We start from the raw sequence: 20,231 nt of genomic DNA, 5'->3' as shown, positions 1-20,231 counted from the left end.
GCCAGACTCTACAATTCACGGCCATAAAATGTAACATATGGCATATCTGGGTCCTCAAATGTCAAAATGATCATGTTGGCACTAGATATCTTTTTACCTTCTATATTGTGGTGGGCTCATTTCTAGGATTTCATCTTCTGTGAATTCATACATGTCTTTGTCAAAGATTACTTCTCTCCCATAGCTGAAGTTCATGTGGGGCTTGATCTCTTTCAGCATTTCACTATATTAGCCTGCATCAAACTCAATATCTGTGCTTAGTTATTTGATTTGTATGAATAAGAATTTTCATTTTCCAAATTGAGATATCTCACCAATCTTTAAGCTTCCTACCTTCTTCTGGAGGCATTCACTAAATTTATAATAGTTATATTTCTCCTCACTGTTGCTACCAACCACATAAGAGCACATCAGGCTGAGTAGTTAATGTCAAACAACACTACATGAGTTGCTTGCTTAAAGCTTCAAGATGGTACATTGTAAAAAAAACCTTGTCGTCTACCTAGCTGCAGGGATATTACCAAGACCAAAAAAGCACAAGGTGACTATGAGTCCAAGGTTTGTGCCAAGAAAACACAATGTTCTTTTGAACAGGCTTAACAAAGAAGTATCAAGTTCTGTCCTCAGAATGGTCAAAACATCCAGAAATATGCAAGGCACTGTCGCAGTTATGGGGATTCTTGATGGTGGCTTTATTCTTCACCAGCCACAAGCATCAATGTATAATTCAGCACAACCAAGTACAGTTGCCTTGAAGGTCAAGGCATTCATTGGGCAATTGGAAACGCATACACTTTTTATCCTTTGCAGTAGTAAAGTCAAAAGATCATAGCTCAGGATTCTAAAAGTAACTAAGAGCTCTTCTAAGACAAAATCTTGAGTGATTTTGGGTATCTTCTTTTTTTGCTGGCTAACAGAACCATGAGACTTCCCAGATGAAAGACCTTGTCTACACATCCAAAAATACTAGGGACAGTGCTCCCTCATGCCTAGAGGCTATCCAGCAATCTCTAGATCATGCAGACTCACTGGTCATTCTATACTATTCCAAGTGGAAATTATTCTGTAGACTATAAAATAGTTAGACTGTTCAAGTCCATGCTACTACAACCAACATTGGTTTTTTGTTGTCCTAAGGGTGAACAGAAAGCTATCAGTACCAGTCCTCATTCAAATAACTAGCAATCCTTTGGTCCAAAGGTCCCATTTTAATATATGTATGTGTGTACATATGTGCATCTGTACAGGCAGTCCCCCGTTATTGGCAGGGGTTCCGTTCCAATGGCGTGACAATAAGCGAAAATCGCCAGTAACCGAAAATCAGCAATTTTCGGTTATAAGCGCCTCTGTTAGGTATGTATTGGCGCCAATATGCGATTATCAGTGCATATCAGCGCCAAAAATTGTGACTTTCATCGCCAGATAAGTGCTGAAGAACTAGATCGCCAATAACTGGGGACTGCCTGTACTGTCAGTTGCCGGTTAGGGCAGGCCAGGTAATGGTGATCCAGTTTTACGGGCTTGTCTAGCCACAAAAATCGCCGATTTCGCTTATGGCGCCGATAATTGGATATTGACACCGATAACTGAAAATAGGCACTTTTCGGCGCAAATAAGCCTGAAATTGCCGAAAAAGCACAAAAATCGCCAGTTTTTGGTTAGTGGCGATTTTCGGTTATCATCACACCTTTAGAACAGAAACCCGCCCGATAACCGGGACTCTCTGTAATCTCTCCAGCGTCTGGATTCATACACCCAAGGCCCTGCCATATAACTGAAAATCGGCGATTTTCGGGTCTTTTTGGCACCGAAAATCGCCGAATTTTGGCTGTCAGCATGTCAGTTAGTTCTGTATCGGCGCTAAAGTGGAAATCGGTGATTTTTGGCGCCAAATCGCTGATAACCGGGGACTGCCTGTACGCTAAATATGCTTTTCAACAACAAACAACACACTCTGGTATGCTTAAAACAACACAGAATACACTTTACAGTACTGTACACAAAATAAAAACCACACTGAGTATACTGTATATATAATTATTATTATTATTACTACTGAAGCAGTTTCTTTTCCTTTTACTGATGTGATGGAACATATTATTCAATACCAATACCAAAGTTGTGTTGGTAATGACAGTGCATCCAATGTTGTGGATCTTTTCTACACCTTATATTTAAACTACTAGAAAAACTTCTTTTACTCTAGAACCTTCAGATTGCTGCTTTATTTCTGTTATTCCCACTTTACCCTGTCCCTGCACATAACACCCATACACAAAATATAATTACATACTGGGAAGCAACATAAACGCTGTTTGTACAGTAGTTCGTCTTCTGTCTTGGCAGAAGTGTTCAACTCCCAAATTTGGTCCCCAATCTGGAAATGGAAACATAAAAATGACAATCTTTTTATCACAGAGAGCATTTCAGGGAATTTTGAAGCTGTTTGCAAAAATTATAGGAAAACCATGTACCGTGCAGTATATAACTAGCACTTAGCATATATATTCTTCATGCTTAAAAATTTACATAAACTGTACCTATTACTTACACACTGCATAAAAATATAGTGGCACCTTCACTTACCAGACACTTGGAGGGTATGCCCTTCCTAGGAAGCAATGAAATCCATTGAATAATGAAGAATGGCATATAGCCAACACAATAAAGTACCTAGAACAACTTGCTTAGCTTATAGTGTACAGTAATTCTATATAAAGTAATTTATAGTCTATCCTGACTGGTATTTTGTAATTTCCATTCAATTTGGAATATTAGTTTATCATTCAATATAAGAGAAATATCTCTAAAATTCATTGCTTCTAAAAATATGTACAATAAAATACTGTAGTTTAGCCTAATAAAAATGTAGCTGACTGCAGTAGTTCTTCCTACTTATTGCATATGCTTACAATATAATAAAATAAAAAAAAATTATGCAGTATTATAAAACAACCATAAACATCTCTCTCTCTCTCTCTGCTACATTATTATTATTGACATGCATTTAATGCACTACAGAACTGTACCTACATAATACAGTACAGTAATATAATTAACATGCATATATTTTTCAGCCTGTTTGTTGATATACATGTATGCATAGTGTTAGGGTAAACTATGCTCTCTCTCTCTCTCTAATATCTTTTCCAATAGGTCCAAAAAAAATTGGGTTTTGGATATTCAAGGGATTTACATGCCGACAACATCTGTCTTTTTTTGGTGTAGCAAAAGTTTATCCCAAACCCACTCCATATTATCAAATACATTACAAGAATGTAATCATTCCTACCTAAATTGGATAATACAGCACTAGATATGCCAAACTTTACCCACTTATGTTTTATTTATGTAAAATAACATTCTTTTAACAGAAAGCTTTTTATACATATAATACTCTGATAATACAATTGGTAAGACAGTTCATATCTAAACAAAATTAAATATTTCATAACGATTTGGACAAAATACTTAAACATGAAACAAGGAATTTTCTTGCAGTTTTACTTTTTACTTCTTTTAATTGATTCTACTTTTCATATTATAACTAAAATGTTAAAACTAATTTATATAAGGACTAAAAAAAAAGAAATAGGATCTGAACGATATTTCGTAAAATGAGGCAGAATTATTTACCATGATTGTACACAATGGAAATCAAGTTGGCAAGAACACCATACTGAAAAGGTAACAGTAAGATGACATACAAATGTAAAAATTACAGCTCTCAAACATAACCCAAACAATGACTAGGTTAATCATTAGAAATGGAAGTACTGTATATATATATACTGTACACTGTAATGGGAAATTTGAAAAGGGTCAGGAGAACCACCAAACAATAGCTTAGTTTCAGAGAAGAGGAGAAGGTCATCCATTTAGACAATAAGAATTAAGAAGCATAAAGCTTTGTTTCTTGCAAGCACAATCATTTTGGTGAGGGAAAATATTTCAATAAAGGGAAAATCACAAAAACAAATATGGAATAAATCATCTTTTGTAATAAAAGAAAATATAACCTATACACCTACACCTGATAAATCTTCAAACTGCTTACATGAGAACATACCTTTACATATTCAGTTAATTCCACTGGTCTAAAGTTTCCAGTATAGAGTTTTGCATCAAGAAAAGATGCCATTTCTTGTAGATTTCAATTGTAGCACTCATTGCCACAAGCTGAACCTTTGCTGTAAATAAAAGTAAAATTTCTAAACATTGAGAATAACTTTTCAATCCCCACTTATACAGTACTATCAGTGGGATACACCAAATAAAGTAATAGAGAGTTCTTTAAAAACATGAAGAACTCATTACTTAAAATGTCTTCATTCAGGGTCTTCAAATGTTTAAATTCATCAGCTCTCCCCAAAATAAGTCATTTCATCATCTGTCAATTTCTTTTCTAAGTTCCTTTCAGGAAGAACAATGGTTACCTTATAAAAAAAACTGGTGTTGAAGTAGGAAAAACCTATATATTGGTAGATGCTGTAAGTCCTCAAACCCACCCACCATTCCTTACAAAAAGGCATGGGGATTCTTGGTGGATGTTTCTTTTGCAGACCTGTTGAGTAATGGTGGTGCCTGGCCAACCTGTGCCACCACTGCCACATCTGCACAAGAAAGGTGAATCACAATCTTCCAGGTAGTCGCTGTAGGCACATAAAAAGCTTTTCTGCCTTGAGTCCATTTATACTTCATCACTGTACCAGCAATGGAACTGTACTGGCCTAAACCAGCTTTGAAAAAATTCTTTTTATTAACTGGTGTTATGAAGCCTCAGTGGTACCACAAGGAAACTCCTTTGAGGCTTTAAAGTGGATACCAAAAATAAGTTTTTCCTACATCAAAACCTATTTTTTCTTTATTCAGTTGTATTCCAGTCTCTGAAAGAAAGTAAAATACCATCTGGGCACCAATATGAAGTTCCCTTATTCTTCTGTTTTTGGAATTAAGCACATTTTCCAAATAGGTCTTTCTCAGTTTGGTGGGGGAGGAGAGGCAATCACAGTACAAGGATATTGTTGGCCAAGTAGCTTATAAGGTTTTGCATTAAAATGAGGTTTCCCCCCAAGATGTAATCAGAATAGGTAATTTTATGGCATACCATATACATATTAAATGTTTCCATTAAGAGTAATGATAAAACCTATACTCTTCAACTTCTCATGCTTTCTTATAAGCACGATAAATATTTAACAGTGCCATATCTAACATGTCTAAACATCCTTTCATAAAATCTTTTCATTCCGTTGCATGCAATTGTGAAAGTGCAAAAGATTACATGCAACTGTGAAAGTGCAAAAGATTACCTGATAGTTATAACCACCCACAACAAAAAATGACATTTTTATAATAAAGCAGAGTTTTATATATACTTACCAAGTAATTACATAGCTATTAATTTCTTTTAACCGGCAACTTAAAATTTTGAAATTGCGGGTCATGCTAGTTTGTTTTGGTTATGGCAACGTGTTCCGCCCACTTTTGGGTGGAAGCAGAGGCACAACATAGCAAAGAGCTTCAATTTGTTTATGCCCTTATGTCCAAGTTTGAATACTGTTAGGGCCACAGAAGACAGGTTTGGTGGAACCGTTGGAAGTGAGGTTGCCTGAGAAGTTGTTGCTTCTGTGGCAGCAGTCTCGGGAAGTCCGCAAGAAGTTCCATCAGATCCGGGAACCACTCCTTTGCTGGCCAGAATGGGGCTATCAAAATCATGGACAGGTTTTGATGAGACCAGAATTTGTTGAAGACTTGTCTCCCTAAACTGAATGGGGGAAAGGCATACAGATCTTTGCCCGACCAGTCCTGCAGTATTGCATCAGTTGCCCATGCTAAGGGATCTGGTACTGGTGAGCAGGAGAGAGGAAGTTGGTGATTCCTGGAGGACATGAACAAATCTATCAAGGGTTCCCCCAAAGCTTCCACAGATCCAGACAAACCAAGGGGTCTACTGTCCATTCCGTGGGAAGGATCTGTTTCTGACAGCTCAATTCGTCCACCAGAACATTGAGTCTCGCCTGGATAAACTGTGTTGTCACTTGTGTGTTGTTCTGGTATAACCAGAGAAGAAGACCCCTCGCCGCTCCCCAACCTAGGTTCGACGCGTCTGAAAAGAATTCTAGGCTGGGGTTCAGAGGTAGAAGAGATTTCCCTTTTGATAGCCTCTTCTTGGAACTCCACCAACAAAGATCCTCCTTGACTTCTACTGTTATCAGGAACACAAATGAGTCCGGGAACTTTTTCCTGTTCCAGCTGGCTCTGAGGAAGAATTGCAGAGGTCTCAGGTGTAATCTACCCTGAGTGACAAATTGTTCCATGGAAGAGAGGATACCTAGAAGACTCATCCATTGATTGGCCGAGCAACAGTTTAGTTTCAGAAATTCTTTCACTGTCTGGAGACACTTGTCTATTCTCTTGGGACTGGGAAAACCTGAAAATCCTGAGAGTTGATCATCATTCCTAAATAAGGAATCTCCTGAGAAGGAGTCAGGAGAGACTTGTCCCAATTGATGAGGAAACCCAGTTCTTGGGCCAAGAGAAGAGTTGTGCGAGTGTCCTCTATACATTGAGCTTCGAAAGGGAACGTAGTAACCAGTTGTCAAGGTATACAGCGATCTTTATCCCCATCAAATAAAGCCATTTCGCTAGGGGAGTCAATACCCTGGTAAACACTTGAGGAGCCATCAAGAGACCGAAGCACAGAGCCCAAAATTGGAACAGCTTGCCCTGAAACACAAACCTGAGGTACTTTCTCAAAGTCAGATGCAATGGAACATGAAAGTACGCATCCTGCATGTCGATGGACGCCATCCATTCTCCCTGGCGAATGGATGCAATGACAGATTGGTTTGTTTCTATCTTGAATGTTGTCTTTTTGACACATTTAGTGCACTTATGTCCAAAATGGGTCTAAGCCCCCCGATGGCTTGGGTACTATATAGAGACGGTTGTAGAATCCCAGAGAATGAATGTCCTCTACTACCTCTATAGCCTCTTTCTGAACAAGAGACTCGACCTCTAGCAAGAAGCAGCAAATCTCTCTGAGCCTGGAGAGTAAGCCATCAATTCAATAGGCTTGCGCACTACAGGAGGATTGTTCAAAAAAAGGATAGTGTAAACCCTCCTTCAGGACAGACACTATCCAGGATTTCGCTCCCTTTCATTCCCACCGTTCCCAAAAGCAGAGGAGCCGCACTCCTATCTGAGTACGGAGGACTATATCTTCATTTCTTGGTGGAAGACTTGGAAGAAGACTTCTTGCTGGAACACTATGGGAAACGGGTATATGCTCTTGTTCTGGTATATGTTCTAGAACGGGGCTCTGAAAGGGAGTAGGCTGCAGTGGAGACGAAGATCTGGGAGGAAGAGCCGAAGAATCCTTGGGGCATCTCGCAGATTGGGAGAGCAGGTCCTGAGTGTTCTTTTTCTGCAGGTCAGAGGCAATGTCTAGTACTGTAGCCTGAGGAAAAAGATGCATCTTGTCCAAGGGGAACAAGAGGAGGGCCGACCTCCGAGATGGAGTGACGCCTTTTGAAGTTAAAACGAACACCAAAGCTCTCTTTTCGTAAGTACACCCATGGCGTAAAGACCAGCTAACTCCTTGTACCATTGTGAACGCCCCTGTCAATACAGGAAAGTACTCCTAAAAGGTCAGTAAAAGCGTCTTGAGGTAAAAAGGAGCAGTCTCTAATCTTGCGTGCTAGTGCGCCCACCGCCCAGTCTAGGAAGCTCATCATTTCAAAATCTTAAAAATATTCTTGAGGTGCACTAATTAAGAAGTTGAAAACATAATTTTGGCTGAGGAGGAAGCTGATCTCCTAGCTGAGTCGATAAGGCCGGAGAAGTCTCCCTGAGAGGAGGCAGAAACTACCAGGGAAGGTGCTTCTCCTGTTGCATTAAACCTATAACTCGACCTAGACAACTTGGACGGTGGGAAACAAAAAACTGCTTTACCTTGCTCCTTCTTCTCAGAGAAGCAACCTTCTACTTCGTTCAATGCCTTCTTCGCTAAAGAGGAGAGAACCAATTTTGGTAACCTCGAAGAACCAGCTGAGGGAGCTTCCATAAAGAAAGTTGAAGCAGGAGAGGAGGGAGTAGCTGGCAAAAGAAGCTTGGGAAGGTCGCTAGCAGGAACCTCAATAACGAAGGGTGCGCTGTGAAGGAGCATCTTGATCTGGAATGACCTCTCCTTCAGAAGAAACAAGAGAAAGCGATAAGTCCACTGTCGTCTGAGCTGTAGGGGTAGCTTTCTCAAGCAAACTTAGAATATTATTTAGTTCTGAATCGGGTCAACTTAAGGAGGAACACTGTCTGAGGTGACACTACAATGATGTGGTAGAGGAGAGGGCGCCAACGGGCGGTCAGGGAGCACTGTAGAGACGGGAGGCAATGACAAAACTTGATGGCGAACGGGCGCCAGTGGGCGCTCACCTATAAACAGGAGCTTGGGCGCCGACACTAGTTGCTGGCCGCTTGGGCGCTGATTGTAGAGGTGACACAACTCCTAATGAAGGGTTCCCTTATGCAACGAAGAACAAGGCGCTTTGACACCAATTTATAATCATCATCTGATGTAGCAGAGGAGAATTGCTCTGGGCTATCACAGTGATTGCAAGAGGGGCGTGCTGAATCCTTGTCCTTCTTACAAGGAACAGAAGAAGAAATCTCAAAGTCCACTGCACGCCTTTTCAGCGGGCGTGACTTGTCCACATAGCATCGTGAGCGCCTGGGACTAAAATCCTCGGAGCTGGAGGACATACAGTGAGCACTCACTTGAAGGGCTTTCCAACAGCCTTTGGTTGCAGTCTGGGATTCATCAACAGACTGAACCGAGGGGGCGACTGCTTGGGGGCAGACCCCACCGACCTCCCTTAGGCTACCAGTTTGATTCCTCCCAGGTGCTGGGGAGTATGTCAGGGACCTTGCCCTAGGAGAATCTGCAGGCCGAAAAGCCACCTCCTACACTACCACTGGGTGCCACGGGGTGCTCTGACTCACTTTTATCCATTAACACTTTCACAGCTGATGCTAATTTACCAATCGATTGCACAATTAATTCAAAGTGAGTGTTGTTTTTGACTCCAGACTGATGATGGTGTTGGGATTGGAAATGTGAGAGCCGGGTAAAGGAGAGGATTGCACAGGTGGAGGAGATGGAACAGGATCGGAAAAAATTACAGGTGCAACTGCATCTGACTTAGCGAATGAATCCTGACTGGCTAAGGCTTTACTAGATTCCCTAGCAATAGCTTTCCTCTTCCTATCTCTAGCTAGTTTCTTAAGATGTAAATGTAAAGTCTTCCACTTCTTTAAATCCCACTAACTACATTCCTCACATCGTAAATCCACTGAACAAGTTTGTCCCCTACACTGAACACAAACAGTGTGAGAGTTGTAGGATTCTTTATTAAGTCTAGTATTGCAGCCTTTGCTACAATACTCAATACTAAAACTACTAGTGGAAAATTACAAAGACAAGTCTAAAAAACGGGCAAAAAGTCGTAAAACAATGATCAAAACTCGCCTAACACTACCTAAATTGTGCCGAAAGGCTACGAAAATAAATACTTCACCAATCGTAGATAGAACAAACAACCAGCAAAGTTTAAATTTCAAAATCAGGCTGCTGCCAACCACAGTCCTTCAACCACAGCTGGCAAAAACAAACTGAAGATCTTTGCTATGTTGTACCTCTTCTTCCATCCGAAAGTGGGCGGGGCACGTCGCCATACCCAAAACAAACTAGCATGACCCACAATTTCAAAATTTTAAGCTGCTATGTAATTACTGGGTAAGTTACTTATATAAAATGACAAAGTTTAAGAGTAATTTGTATTTCCTAACTATACAAACCTGAGGTCTTTATCACAGGAATGACCCTCAGCGAAGCTGGACATGGCTATTAAACTATTACCAAGGTGGTTCAGTAGTTAACTACTGGATGACCGGATGGGAGACCAGTCCACCCAGTCGGGAGCGCGTCACTTTATCTTCAGCCCAGGTAAGCATGGTGTCAGTATGAGGGGTGGCATGAGGTGGGCATATGATAATGATCTCAGGTTTGTATAGTTAGGAAAAATACAAATTACTTTTAAAATTTGTCATTTGTTCCTACACAATATACAAACCCTAGGTCTTTATCATAGGAAGACTTACTTCTTGGAGGGTGGAAACTGGGTTAAGTCTCTGGACCAACTGGTAGTTTGCCGCACCTAGGTCTTCTTCCTGGTCGATAGATCAAGGAAGGGGACCGTGCCTCTGACCACTGAACGAAGTATAGGAACTGTATGTTCAATTTTCAGACTTCCGCACACTCTCTTGAATAATGGGTATTAAAGCAGCATCATTCAAGAGAAAGGTTAAGTTGAATCTTTTGTCGGAGACAATGGAAAGGCCATGTAAAAGTAATGGGTTTGCATTGTCTGCCCCTCTCTCCCCTTGCTAGAGAGAGGGGAGGGATGCTTCTATACATCAACAAATTATAGAATGGATACTCAGTTAGAAATAACTCACCTGCATTGGCACCTGTTCCAGCGTCATGATGGCTCGATAACCTACCCTCTGCCCACAGGAGAGGATAAGGTTGAGGGAAAGGAGGGGGGAATAGTACCAGTCTCACATATGCACTCTCTGATCCACCTTATGCAAGATGCAACCTGTCCTCTTAGAGCAGGGTGAGCTACACAACTCGTTGAGGAGCCACCACAGGACCCAGGGAAAACGTGTCAAGGGACTTGTGGGCAATATCCTGAAGGTAGGGACTTGTGGGCAATATCCCGAAGGTAAAGGGAGGTGAAAGTGGTCTGGCGAGACCACAACCCCGCCTTCACAACCTGAAGTACCGATAGATTCTTCCTGAACATGAGGGATGGACCAATGCTGCGACTTCATGAGCTCTCATGCGGAATGTACTGGAAAGATATAGCATTCCTGGACACCTCTGTCTTGGTCGAGCCAGTGCTAATGAAGAGTCATCGATACTCAGGCCCCGAAATGCCGAGTCCTATTCAGATAGCATCGCAGCAGTCTAACAGGACAAAGTAACATCTTGTCTGGATCACAACCAATTTTATAGTCTTAATCCCCCAAGTAAGAGTATCAAATAACTACCTGCAACACAGAGATCAAGGACAAATGCTAAACCTGCCACTTGTAAACTTCCCATATCATCAGCAAAAGCACTAACATGGAAAAAGGGGAAGATACTGGAATTCATGAGCACACATTTTAGCACTATGCAAGATGCACCAATGAATGCAGTTCATTGGTGTGGACCTAGGCATATGTTCCATGCATGCACAATGCTACAAGTTAATTTTCATTTCATTTTAAGGGGAAATAATGTGAGATCCACAAATGAGTTTATTGTGAAACAATCTTTTTGATATGTCCATATCAAAATAGCCAGTGGGTTTACTGTGAAATAATCTTTTTGATAGGTCCATATCAAAATATCCTTACTGATAGGTTCATATCAAAACAGCCTTATTCTTTTCCTTTTAACAAACTAATAACAAAAGAGATACCTAATGTAATACTGAAATATGATATTTTAATGATAAAATAAGGTTTGTTCATACTTACCTGGCAGATATATATATAGCTGTATTTCTCCGAAATCCGACAGAATTTCAAAACTCGCGGCACACGCAGTGTGGCCAGGTGGTTAGTACTCATTCCCCGCTGGGAGGCGGGAATCGGGAACCATTCCCATTTTCTATTCAGATTTTCTAGTGCCACTGTCTCAAGAGGGGAGGCGGGAGGGCACTAAAAGTATATATATCTGCCAGGTAAGTATGAACAAACCTTATTTTATCATTAAAATATCATTTTGTTCATGACACTTACCTGCCAGATATATATATAGCTGAATCCCACCGTGGAGGTGGGAAGAGACAGAATAGGATTTAGGAAACAAATAAATGTAGGCGAATGACGCCTTGGTTCCTTACCTGTTAGCATAGCTGACTTCGAGTTTATCTGTCACCCAAGCCTGCTGCTGCTAATCCAGAGTCTCCAGCAAGGTAGGGACCTATAAAGCTGGAGAGATCCAGATGACCTGTCCAAGGGGGCGTGACCACAATAGGACTAGATCATGTTACCATACAGAGAGGGAGAAGGAGCAACGACCAACCACCTGACCGCCCTATCTAAGGTAAAAGAACCTAGCATAGGCTAAAAATTGGGATGTCCACCTCAATGGCCACCCAACAACCAGAAATAGACAACAACAAGATTAAAAATACTACCTAACCCTAAAGGATAGGATGAGTATTGCCTTCTTCTCCCAACATAGTGTCTGCGGAAACGTATGGTCCCAGCGAAGAGCAGTCTTCAAATGTCGTCTTCACATCTCGCAAGTAATGCTGGCGAACACTGAATTACTTCTCCAGAAGGTAGCACCAAGAATATCACTCAGAGACATATTCTTTGGAAAGCCATGGAAGTCGCGATAGCTCTAACTTCATGAGCTTTTACTTTCAGAAGTCTCATGTCACCTTCTAAGCAGGAGGAATGAGCCTCTCGAATAACACTTCTTAAAAAGAATGCTAAGGCATTCTTGGACATGGGAAGATCAGGTCTCTTCACCGAACACCACAGATTGTCCGATGAGCCTCTAGTATTCTTGGTCTTGGCTAAGTAGAACTTAAGAGCCCTGACAGGACACAAGACTCTTTCTGACTCTTGCCCAAGTATTTCCGTCAAACCTTTGATTTCAAAAGATTTGGGCCAAGGGTTTGAAGGATTTCTCGTTCTTGGCTAAGAACAAAGGATTTAGGGAGCATACAGCATTAGGACCCCTAAAGCCAATATGTTTGCTAATAGCCTGCACTTCACTGATCCTCTTAGCTGTCGCCAGAGCCGTTAGGAAGACAGCTTTCCTAAGTCACGTTTTTGAGGAAGCCGAAGACAGAGGTTCAAAATCACTAGACATAAGAAACTTCAGGACAACATCCAGATTCCAAGAAGGTGTCCTGAGTTGAGGAATTTTGACAGTCTCGAAGGATCTTAAAAGATCGTGAAGATCCTTGTTATCGCACAAGTTCAGGCCTCTGTGTCTAAAAACTGCCGATAACATACTTCTATAGCCCTTAATCGTCGAGACTGCCAGTTTATTCTTATGCCTCAGATAAAAAAGGAAGTCAGCTATTTGTGGTACAGAGGTCGTGGACGAGGAAACTCCTTTACTCCTGCACCATCTTCGAAAAACAGACCACTTGTACTGGTAGACCGCATTCGAAGAAGGTCTCCTGGCATTGGCGATGGCCTTTGCCACAGATCTCGAAAAGCCTCTTGCTCTGGCCAACTTTGAGATAGTCTGAACGCAGTCAGACTCAGAGCGGAGAGGTTTTTGTGGAACCTCTTGAAATGCGGCTGTTTGAGAAGGTCCACCCTCAATGGAAGCGTTCTTGGAAAATCCACTAGGAAGGACAGGGTCTCTGAAACCAATCCGCTGCTGGCCAGAAGGGGGCTATTAGAGTCATCCTTGCTCCTTCTGACGTTGCAAACTTCCTTATCACTTCTCCCAGGATCTTGAAGGGAGGGAAAGCGTAAAGGTCGAGTCCTTTCCAGTCCCAGAGGAGGGCGTCTATGGCTAACGCTCCTGGGTCTAGGACAGGAGAGCAATAAAGGGAAGTCTTGCCGTCCTGGACGTGGCAAAGAGGTCCACTAGAGGACGTCCCCAAATTCTCCACAACTCTAAACATACCTCCTTGTGAAGAGTCCACTCGGTCGGTAGCAGCTGATTTTGCCGACTGAGAAGGTCTGCTCGAATATTCTCCACTCCCGCAATGAACCTCGTGAGAATAGTGACCCTTCGAGCATGAGTCCAGAGCAGGATCTCCCTCGCAAGGATAAACAGGGAACGAGATCGAGTACCCCCCTGTTTTTTGAGGTACGCTAGAGCTGTGGTATTGTCCGAATTGACCTGGACAATTCTGCCTGCCACTTGGGCTTCGAAGAATTGAAGAGCCAGAAAGATAGCACCCAATTCCTTGAGGTTTATGTGCCAGGACACCTGTTCCCCTCTCCAGGTGCCTGACACTTCCTCCCCTCCCAGTGTTGCTCCCCATCCTTCCCTGGACGCGTCGGAAAACAACACTAGGTCGGGGCTCTGAAGGCGAAGAGAAACCCCTTCTGCAAGCTTCAAGGGGTCGAACCACCACTTCAGATGATCCTTGACAGAAGGAGATATCGTCAAAATCTCTTCCAGATTCTCCTTGTCCCTCCAGTTCTCCGCCAAGAAAAACTGGAGAGGTCTGAGATGGAGCCTTCCCAGGGAAACAAACTTCTCCAGCGAGGAAATGGTCCCCAGCAAACTCATCCATTCCCTCACCGAGCATGTTTCTTTCCCTAGAAAGGACGAAACTTTGCTTAAGCAAAGCCGTTGCCGTTCTCGGGATGGAAAAGCTCGAAAAGCCACTGAATCCATCTGAATCCCCAGATAGACGATGGACTGCGTCGGGATCAGATGGGACTTTTCTTGGTTCACAAGAAGTCCCAAGGACTTCGTCAAATTCAGTGTGAAAGTCAGGTCCTCCAGACACTTCTCCCGAGAAGAGGCTCGTATGAGCCAGTCGTCTAGGTAGAATGACACTCGAACACCCGCCAGGTGAAGCCACCTCGCAACGTTTTTCATGATCACCGTGAAGATCATGGGAGCTGTGCACAAACCGAAGCAGAGAGCTCTGAACTGGAAGACTCGTCCCCCCAGCACAAATCTCAGGTACTTCCTTGATTGAGGATGAATGGGAACATGGAAGTACGCATCTTGTAAGTCCAGAGAGACCATCCAGTCCCCTGGTCTTAAGGCCCCTAGAACCGTCTGAGGCGTTTCCATCTTGAATCTGTCCTTTGAAATAAAACGATTCAAGACGCTTACATCTAGGACCGGTCTCCACTCTCCCGACTGTTTCGGGACTAAGAAAAGCCTGTTGTAGAACCCCGGAGAATCCAACTTCAGAACTTGTTCCACGGCTCTTTTTTCTAACAACTGCTCCAGGAGGTCCAAAAGAATCTGTTGCTTCTCTCGGTGGTAAGACGGCGACAGATCCCTGGGCGACGTGCAAAGGGGTGGAAACATGAGAAAGGGGATCTTGTAACCTTTCTCTAAGACAGTTAGAGACCATGCGTCCGCCCCTCGTGTTCTCCAGGCTTCCGCAAAATAAAAAAGCCTGGCTCCTACAGGTGTCTGGAGGTGAAAGAAGTCACTTTTTTCCCCTAGGTTTAGAGGGGGCCGCTCCTCTGGTAAAACCTCTTCCTCGCGGAGACGATCTAGAGGAAGAAGTTCTCTCCCGAAAGGGCTTCTTCTTCCTGGATGACAACACTGAAGCAGACGAAGAAGAAGAAGGAGCTGGAGGACGTCGAGAAGAATGAGCCAACAGGTCTTGCGTGGCCTTCTCCTTAAGACTAGCGGAAATGTCCCGAATCAAGGACTGGGGAAACAGATGGTTGGACAAGGGAGCGAACAATAATTCTGCCCTTTGCGAAGGGGAGACAGACTTAGCAGTGAAGTCACAAAACAAGGCCCTCTTCTTTAAGAGGCCCGTACCAAAATGAGACGCCAGCTCTTCAGATCCATCCCTAACTGCCTTGTCCATACAGTTAAGGACACTAGAGAGCTCCCCCAAAGTAATAGAGTCCGAGCTTCGAAGCTTAAGATCCAAGGCTCCCAAGCACCAGTCCAAGAAATTAAACACCTCCATGGTGCGGAAGAGACCTTTGAGATGGTGGTCGGTCTCTGACAAGGTCCAAGAAACCTTAGCAGTAGGCAGATGAGACCTTCACGGGAGGCGTCGACAAGACTGGTAAAATCCCCTTGAGAAGAGGAAGGAACTCTAGGGCTGAGATCTTCTCCCGTCTCATACCACATACCAGCCTTGCCTGAAAGCTTAGACGGAGGCACAGCGAAAGAGGTCTTGCCATGGGACTTCCGTTCCTCCATCCACATGTTGACTTTCTTGAAAGCCCTCTTGGTCGCCAAAGAAGAAGTCATCTTCAAAAACCAGGAGCTCTCCTAGCTTTGGAGGAAGCTAGCTGAGAAGGAGGAGAAAGAGGAGCCGAAGGCTTAAACTTGTCCCCGAACAAGTCCTTAAGCAAGCTGGTCAAAACTTGGTAGTCCGAAGAAGAGGAAGCAGACGAGAGCTCGACTTCAGCAGGATCCGATTCGGCAGAAACCTCTCCGCCACAGCCGGAGAAGCAAACGAAGTCACCCAACACTTTAGGGGAACGAAGGCCTTGAGGTCCAATCCGAAGAAGGGATCTTCTTTTCTCAGAAGAAACAGAATGCTCCGGAACGCCCTGAAGAGCAACTTGAAGGAACGTCCAGCGGAGCGTCTTGAGAGCGTCCTGAAGAGCGTCGTCACAGGCGCCACGCCAAAAACCGGAAGAGCGCCCCGACGAGCGTCCTGAACAGAAGCGTCCTGAAGAGCGGCCGGCGTCACGGGAAGAAGCTCGCTGGCGTCCTGTTTGGCGTCACGGCGAGGAGCAAGAGAGCTAACAGGGGCGACAAGGCGTTCGAAACAGGAGAAGGAGACGGCGAACGCGGAGCAGGAGAAGGAGACTTCCTTGATCTCTTGACAGGCAAAGTCAAGTCCTTGCGCGACGAGGAGCAGAGTCTTTCTCGGCAATAAGAGAAGACAACTGTCGCTGCATCTCCAACAAAATCTTCTTAGCAGGCGAAGAATCCTGTCTGGGAGGAGAGACAATCCTATGGGAAGACGATGGGCGAGGGGACGCCTTCTTCTTCCTCACAGGAGCAAGAAAGGTTCTCTCCATAGAGCGGCTGGGGCTCCAAACATCCTCATCAGACGAAATCCTAGACTTCTTCTGTGGTGGAAAGGCATCAAAATAGCTAGCCGACGAAGAAGACTGACGAGCAGCGTCCTCTTGAACACGACTCCTCTTGAGAGGACGAGAGTCTTACGAGAATTCCACCCCCTTGTGCGGGAGGACGCCTCGGATAGTAAAAAGCAGTCCTTGAGAATGCGCGCGAAAGCACGATCTCTGGCAGCCTGGGAAGCGACAACAGGAACTGCCGAAGGGACGTCAGATCGGTGGGAAGCCCCGTAACCTTCTTGCGGCTTTCGACATGCCTTCTCCTGAGTCCTGGGAGTCTGACAGCGGTCCAGGCCTAGAAGCATTATGGGGCCGATCTGGCGCCCCCTCCACAACACTGGGGAGCACTGCACTTCACAGCACTTTGGAGAGAAGTCACTTTGTTCTCGAGCGCACGGATAGAACTCATGATCTGCGCCAGGGCCGAACCCTCCACAGACACAATATCAGGGCCCGAAGGCAAAACCACAGGGACAGGTGCAACATCAACTACGTTGGGAATATCAGGAGAGGAAATAACCTGACTCTTGCACACACTCCTGGAGGAAGACCTCCTAACCCTGTCACGCTCCAACTTGCGAACATACGAATCATACGACTTCCAGCTCGCATCCGATAAAGGTTCACACTCCTTACATCGATCATCTATAAGACAAACATGCCCCCTACACCTCAAACAAACAGAGTGAGGGTCTGGGAAGCTTTCGGTAGCCTCACCTTACAATCACTCATACAACATACACGGAAACTAGCAGAACTAGAACCAGACATAGTTTAAAAAGAGAGGTCATAAGCAAAATCCACAACAATCCAGAAAAAGCGTGTGCCAATCCACAGTCCAAGAATCAAAACCAAAAGTCAAGAGAATACTTAAGTGGGGAATAAGCAAGTTAACGAAATCCAGAGGCGGAGGTACTGTAACAGATGTTAACAGTACCGGCGACAGAGAAAATCTGAATAGAAAATGGGAATGGTTCCCGATTCCGCCTCCCAGCGGTCTGGGAATGAGTACTAACCACCTGGGAATGATTTTGTGCAGCGAGTTTTGAAATTCTGTCGGATTTCTGAGAAATACAGCTATATATATATCTGGCAGGTAAGTGTCATGAACAAAATATAATTTAAATAAACTCCTTGTTAATACAAATCTGCTAACAATAATTACCCATATTTGTGCTCCACAAATTTTTGTAACACATCTTTCTAGTGAAAACAAAAGTAGCCAGGAAGTGCATGCAGGTAGATGTTTGTATGCATGCACCTAAGGGGACCCACAGTTTTGGAGGTGGAACATCCACATTACTCTTGATTTGCATAAAGAATTTTTTCTAAAATATATTTGTTTCACAATAAACCTACTATCGGCAACTGCTCGAATGACTGTTTTGGAAGGACAGTTCACCCAACTAAACTCAAATCTAAACGAAGTACAACTAGAGTCTGAGTGAGAGTGACTAAGATTACAAAGCAAAGGGGCCATGTCCCTGAGTTTGGATAAGAAAGTTTTAAACAAGCAACAGAAAATGTATAGTACCTAAAAGCAAAGAGATTCGCCCCTGTATGAGTCCCATAACTGGAGAGAAAATTCTTTGTAGATACAAAAGTAGTCATCACTACCCTTTTTAGCCATCACTACCCCTTTACACTAACCATAAAAACCCTCAAAGGGAAAAGCTGACTTTAAGACATTTATGAAGATGACAGTGATTACATGTAGAGGCCATCAACACTGGCAATTACATTTTAAAGGATGTCATAATGAGTAAAATGTGAGAATTATGATGTGACCCCATTACAACCACAGGTTCCATAGATCAGATATCCAACTACTTGTGAAGTACCTCCATTACATAATGACTCAAAGAAGTCTTCTGATATCTCCACCTCCCTTATGAAAAGACTCACAAAAGTCATCTGTCATCTCCACCTCCCTTATGTAAAGACTTACAAACATCATCTGCCATCTCCACCTCCCTTAAGTAAAGACTTTAAAGTCATCTACCATCTCCACCTCCCTTATGTAAAGGCTCACAAATGTAATCTGACATCACCTCCCTAATGTAAAGACTCACAAGCCATCTGACATCTCCACCTCCTTTACATAAAGACAAAAGTAATCTGACATCTCTGAGGACAGGCCATTAAAACTGAACTTGCATCCATGTTACATTTAAAATGAAGACAGCACCTTGGGCTGTATTCTTTGCTACTTACAATGGTTTTGTAAGCTTTTTACCATTGCCTCAACTAGTAAGAGAGTGTTTTTATTACTTGGTTACTGATTAGCCTTAGATATAATGCTAAGGCACTGGGTCCTTTTATAGTACAAGTGTTATGCCCTAACTGGACGAAAAGTTGATCTTCCTCATCTCTGGAGTTAGTCAATGTAGGGAAAGGTAATAGATGCAGTGGTTTGGTCTTTATATCCTAAACTTGGGGTTTTTGCAACAAAAGTCAGCTGCAAAGGTAAGACCAGGTAATCTTCAATCTGCATGTGCTTCCTTGTTCATGAGATCACACAGCTCACAATCCTATTTCAAAGACAAATACCAGCAGGATGACTAGCTTTAGTCTAATTGTAAGATGCCTTACAAAGACTTCTAAGAACTGAAGAGACCCCATCTACGAAATAAAAAGCTTCTCCAAAGCAGATTATTTTCAAAATATGACAATCAATTTCAACTAAAGACAACCCCCTCACAACATCTCAGCAACAGCAATAGTCAAGCAATAAAGAGTAGCAGTGAATGGACAGTCACTCCTCTTACACCACCAACTGAAAAAGCCTGGTAAAGGCTGATGGTAGACTCTCTTCATGGCTCAGAAATAACCATATCTGAAAATCCAGAAAATGAGTTCCCAACCTTGGGTGGATGCTTCTATGAAGGGTAGAACCTCATGAAAGGTGATAACCAAGGAAACCCCTACCCTGATGTTCTGTATATGATGTCTCTTCATACATCATTAGTAACTGGAATTAGAAAACTGTCTTGTTGAATAGTGGCTGCCCAGGACCAGTTGAGTTGCAGTTAGAGAGACTGAATCCTGAACTGGCTGTATAGAACCAACAATATCTTGATAGGAGAGAGAGTACTCTCTAAACCCTGTCCCTGTTGGGCAAACAAGAGTACATACATTTTAATATGCATCAAATGTTGCCAATCTTAGAAGGGAGCAGAGTGCCTCCAAAGTCATATCCCTTTCCTGTTTACTCATGATATTAAGGGAGAGGATGTGCAGGTGAAGACCTGAAGGGCCATGATTCGACCGAAGCAAAGGGCAGTGAACTGAAAACCTCTGACAAAATGGAAGAACTTTCTGGAAGATGGGTGCACAAGAAATTGCAAGTAAGTCTCTCTCAGTTCTATGGAAGCCAAATAATCTCCACCCTC

General features: G+C 43.2%; 2 protein-coding genes across 2 annotated transcripts in view; one reads left to right on the top strand and one right to left on the bottom strand.

Moving 5' to 3' along the window:
- Positions 1-20,231, top strand: part of LOC136830919 (uncharacterized) — a 456,633-nt gene that overhangs the window by 151,358 nt on the left and 285,044 nt on the right. The window lies entirely within an intron of this gene.
- The window catches only part of LOC136830827 (helicase POLQ-like), a 68,070-nt gene that overhangs the window by 38,936 nt on the left and 8,903 nt on the right, over positions 1-20,231 (bottom strand). Inside the window, exons 2-3 of the mRNA XM_067090806.1 lie at positions 4,070-4,190; positions 2,294-2,377 (exon numbers count right to left, since the gene is read on the bottom strand). Coding sequence (XP_066946907.1) covers positions 2,294-2,377; positions 4,070-4,141 — 156 coding nt within the window. The 5' untranslated portion in view covers positions 4,142-4,190. The remainder of the gene's footprint in view (positions 1-2,293; positions 2,378-4,069; positions 4,191-20,231) is intronic.

Source organism: Macrobrachium rosenbergii, chromosome 47 (genome assembly GCF_040412425.1).
Source record: "Macrobrachium rosenbergii isolate ZJJX-2024 chromosome 47, ASM4041242v1, whole genome shotgun sequence".
Lineage (NCBI taxonomy): Eukaryota > Metazoa > Arthropoda > Malacostraca > Decapoda > Palaemonidae > Macrobrachium > Macrobrachium rosenbergii.
Note: the sequence above shows the minus strand (reverse complement) of the source record. Positions and strands in the feature narration are given on the sequence as shown.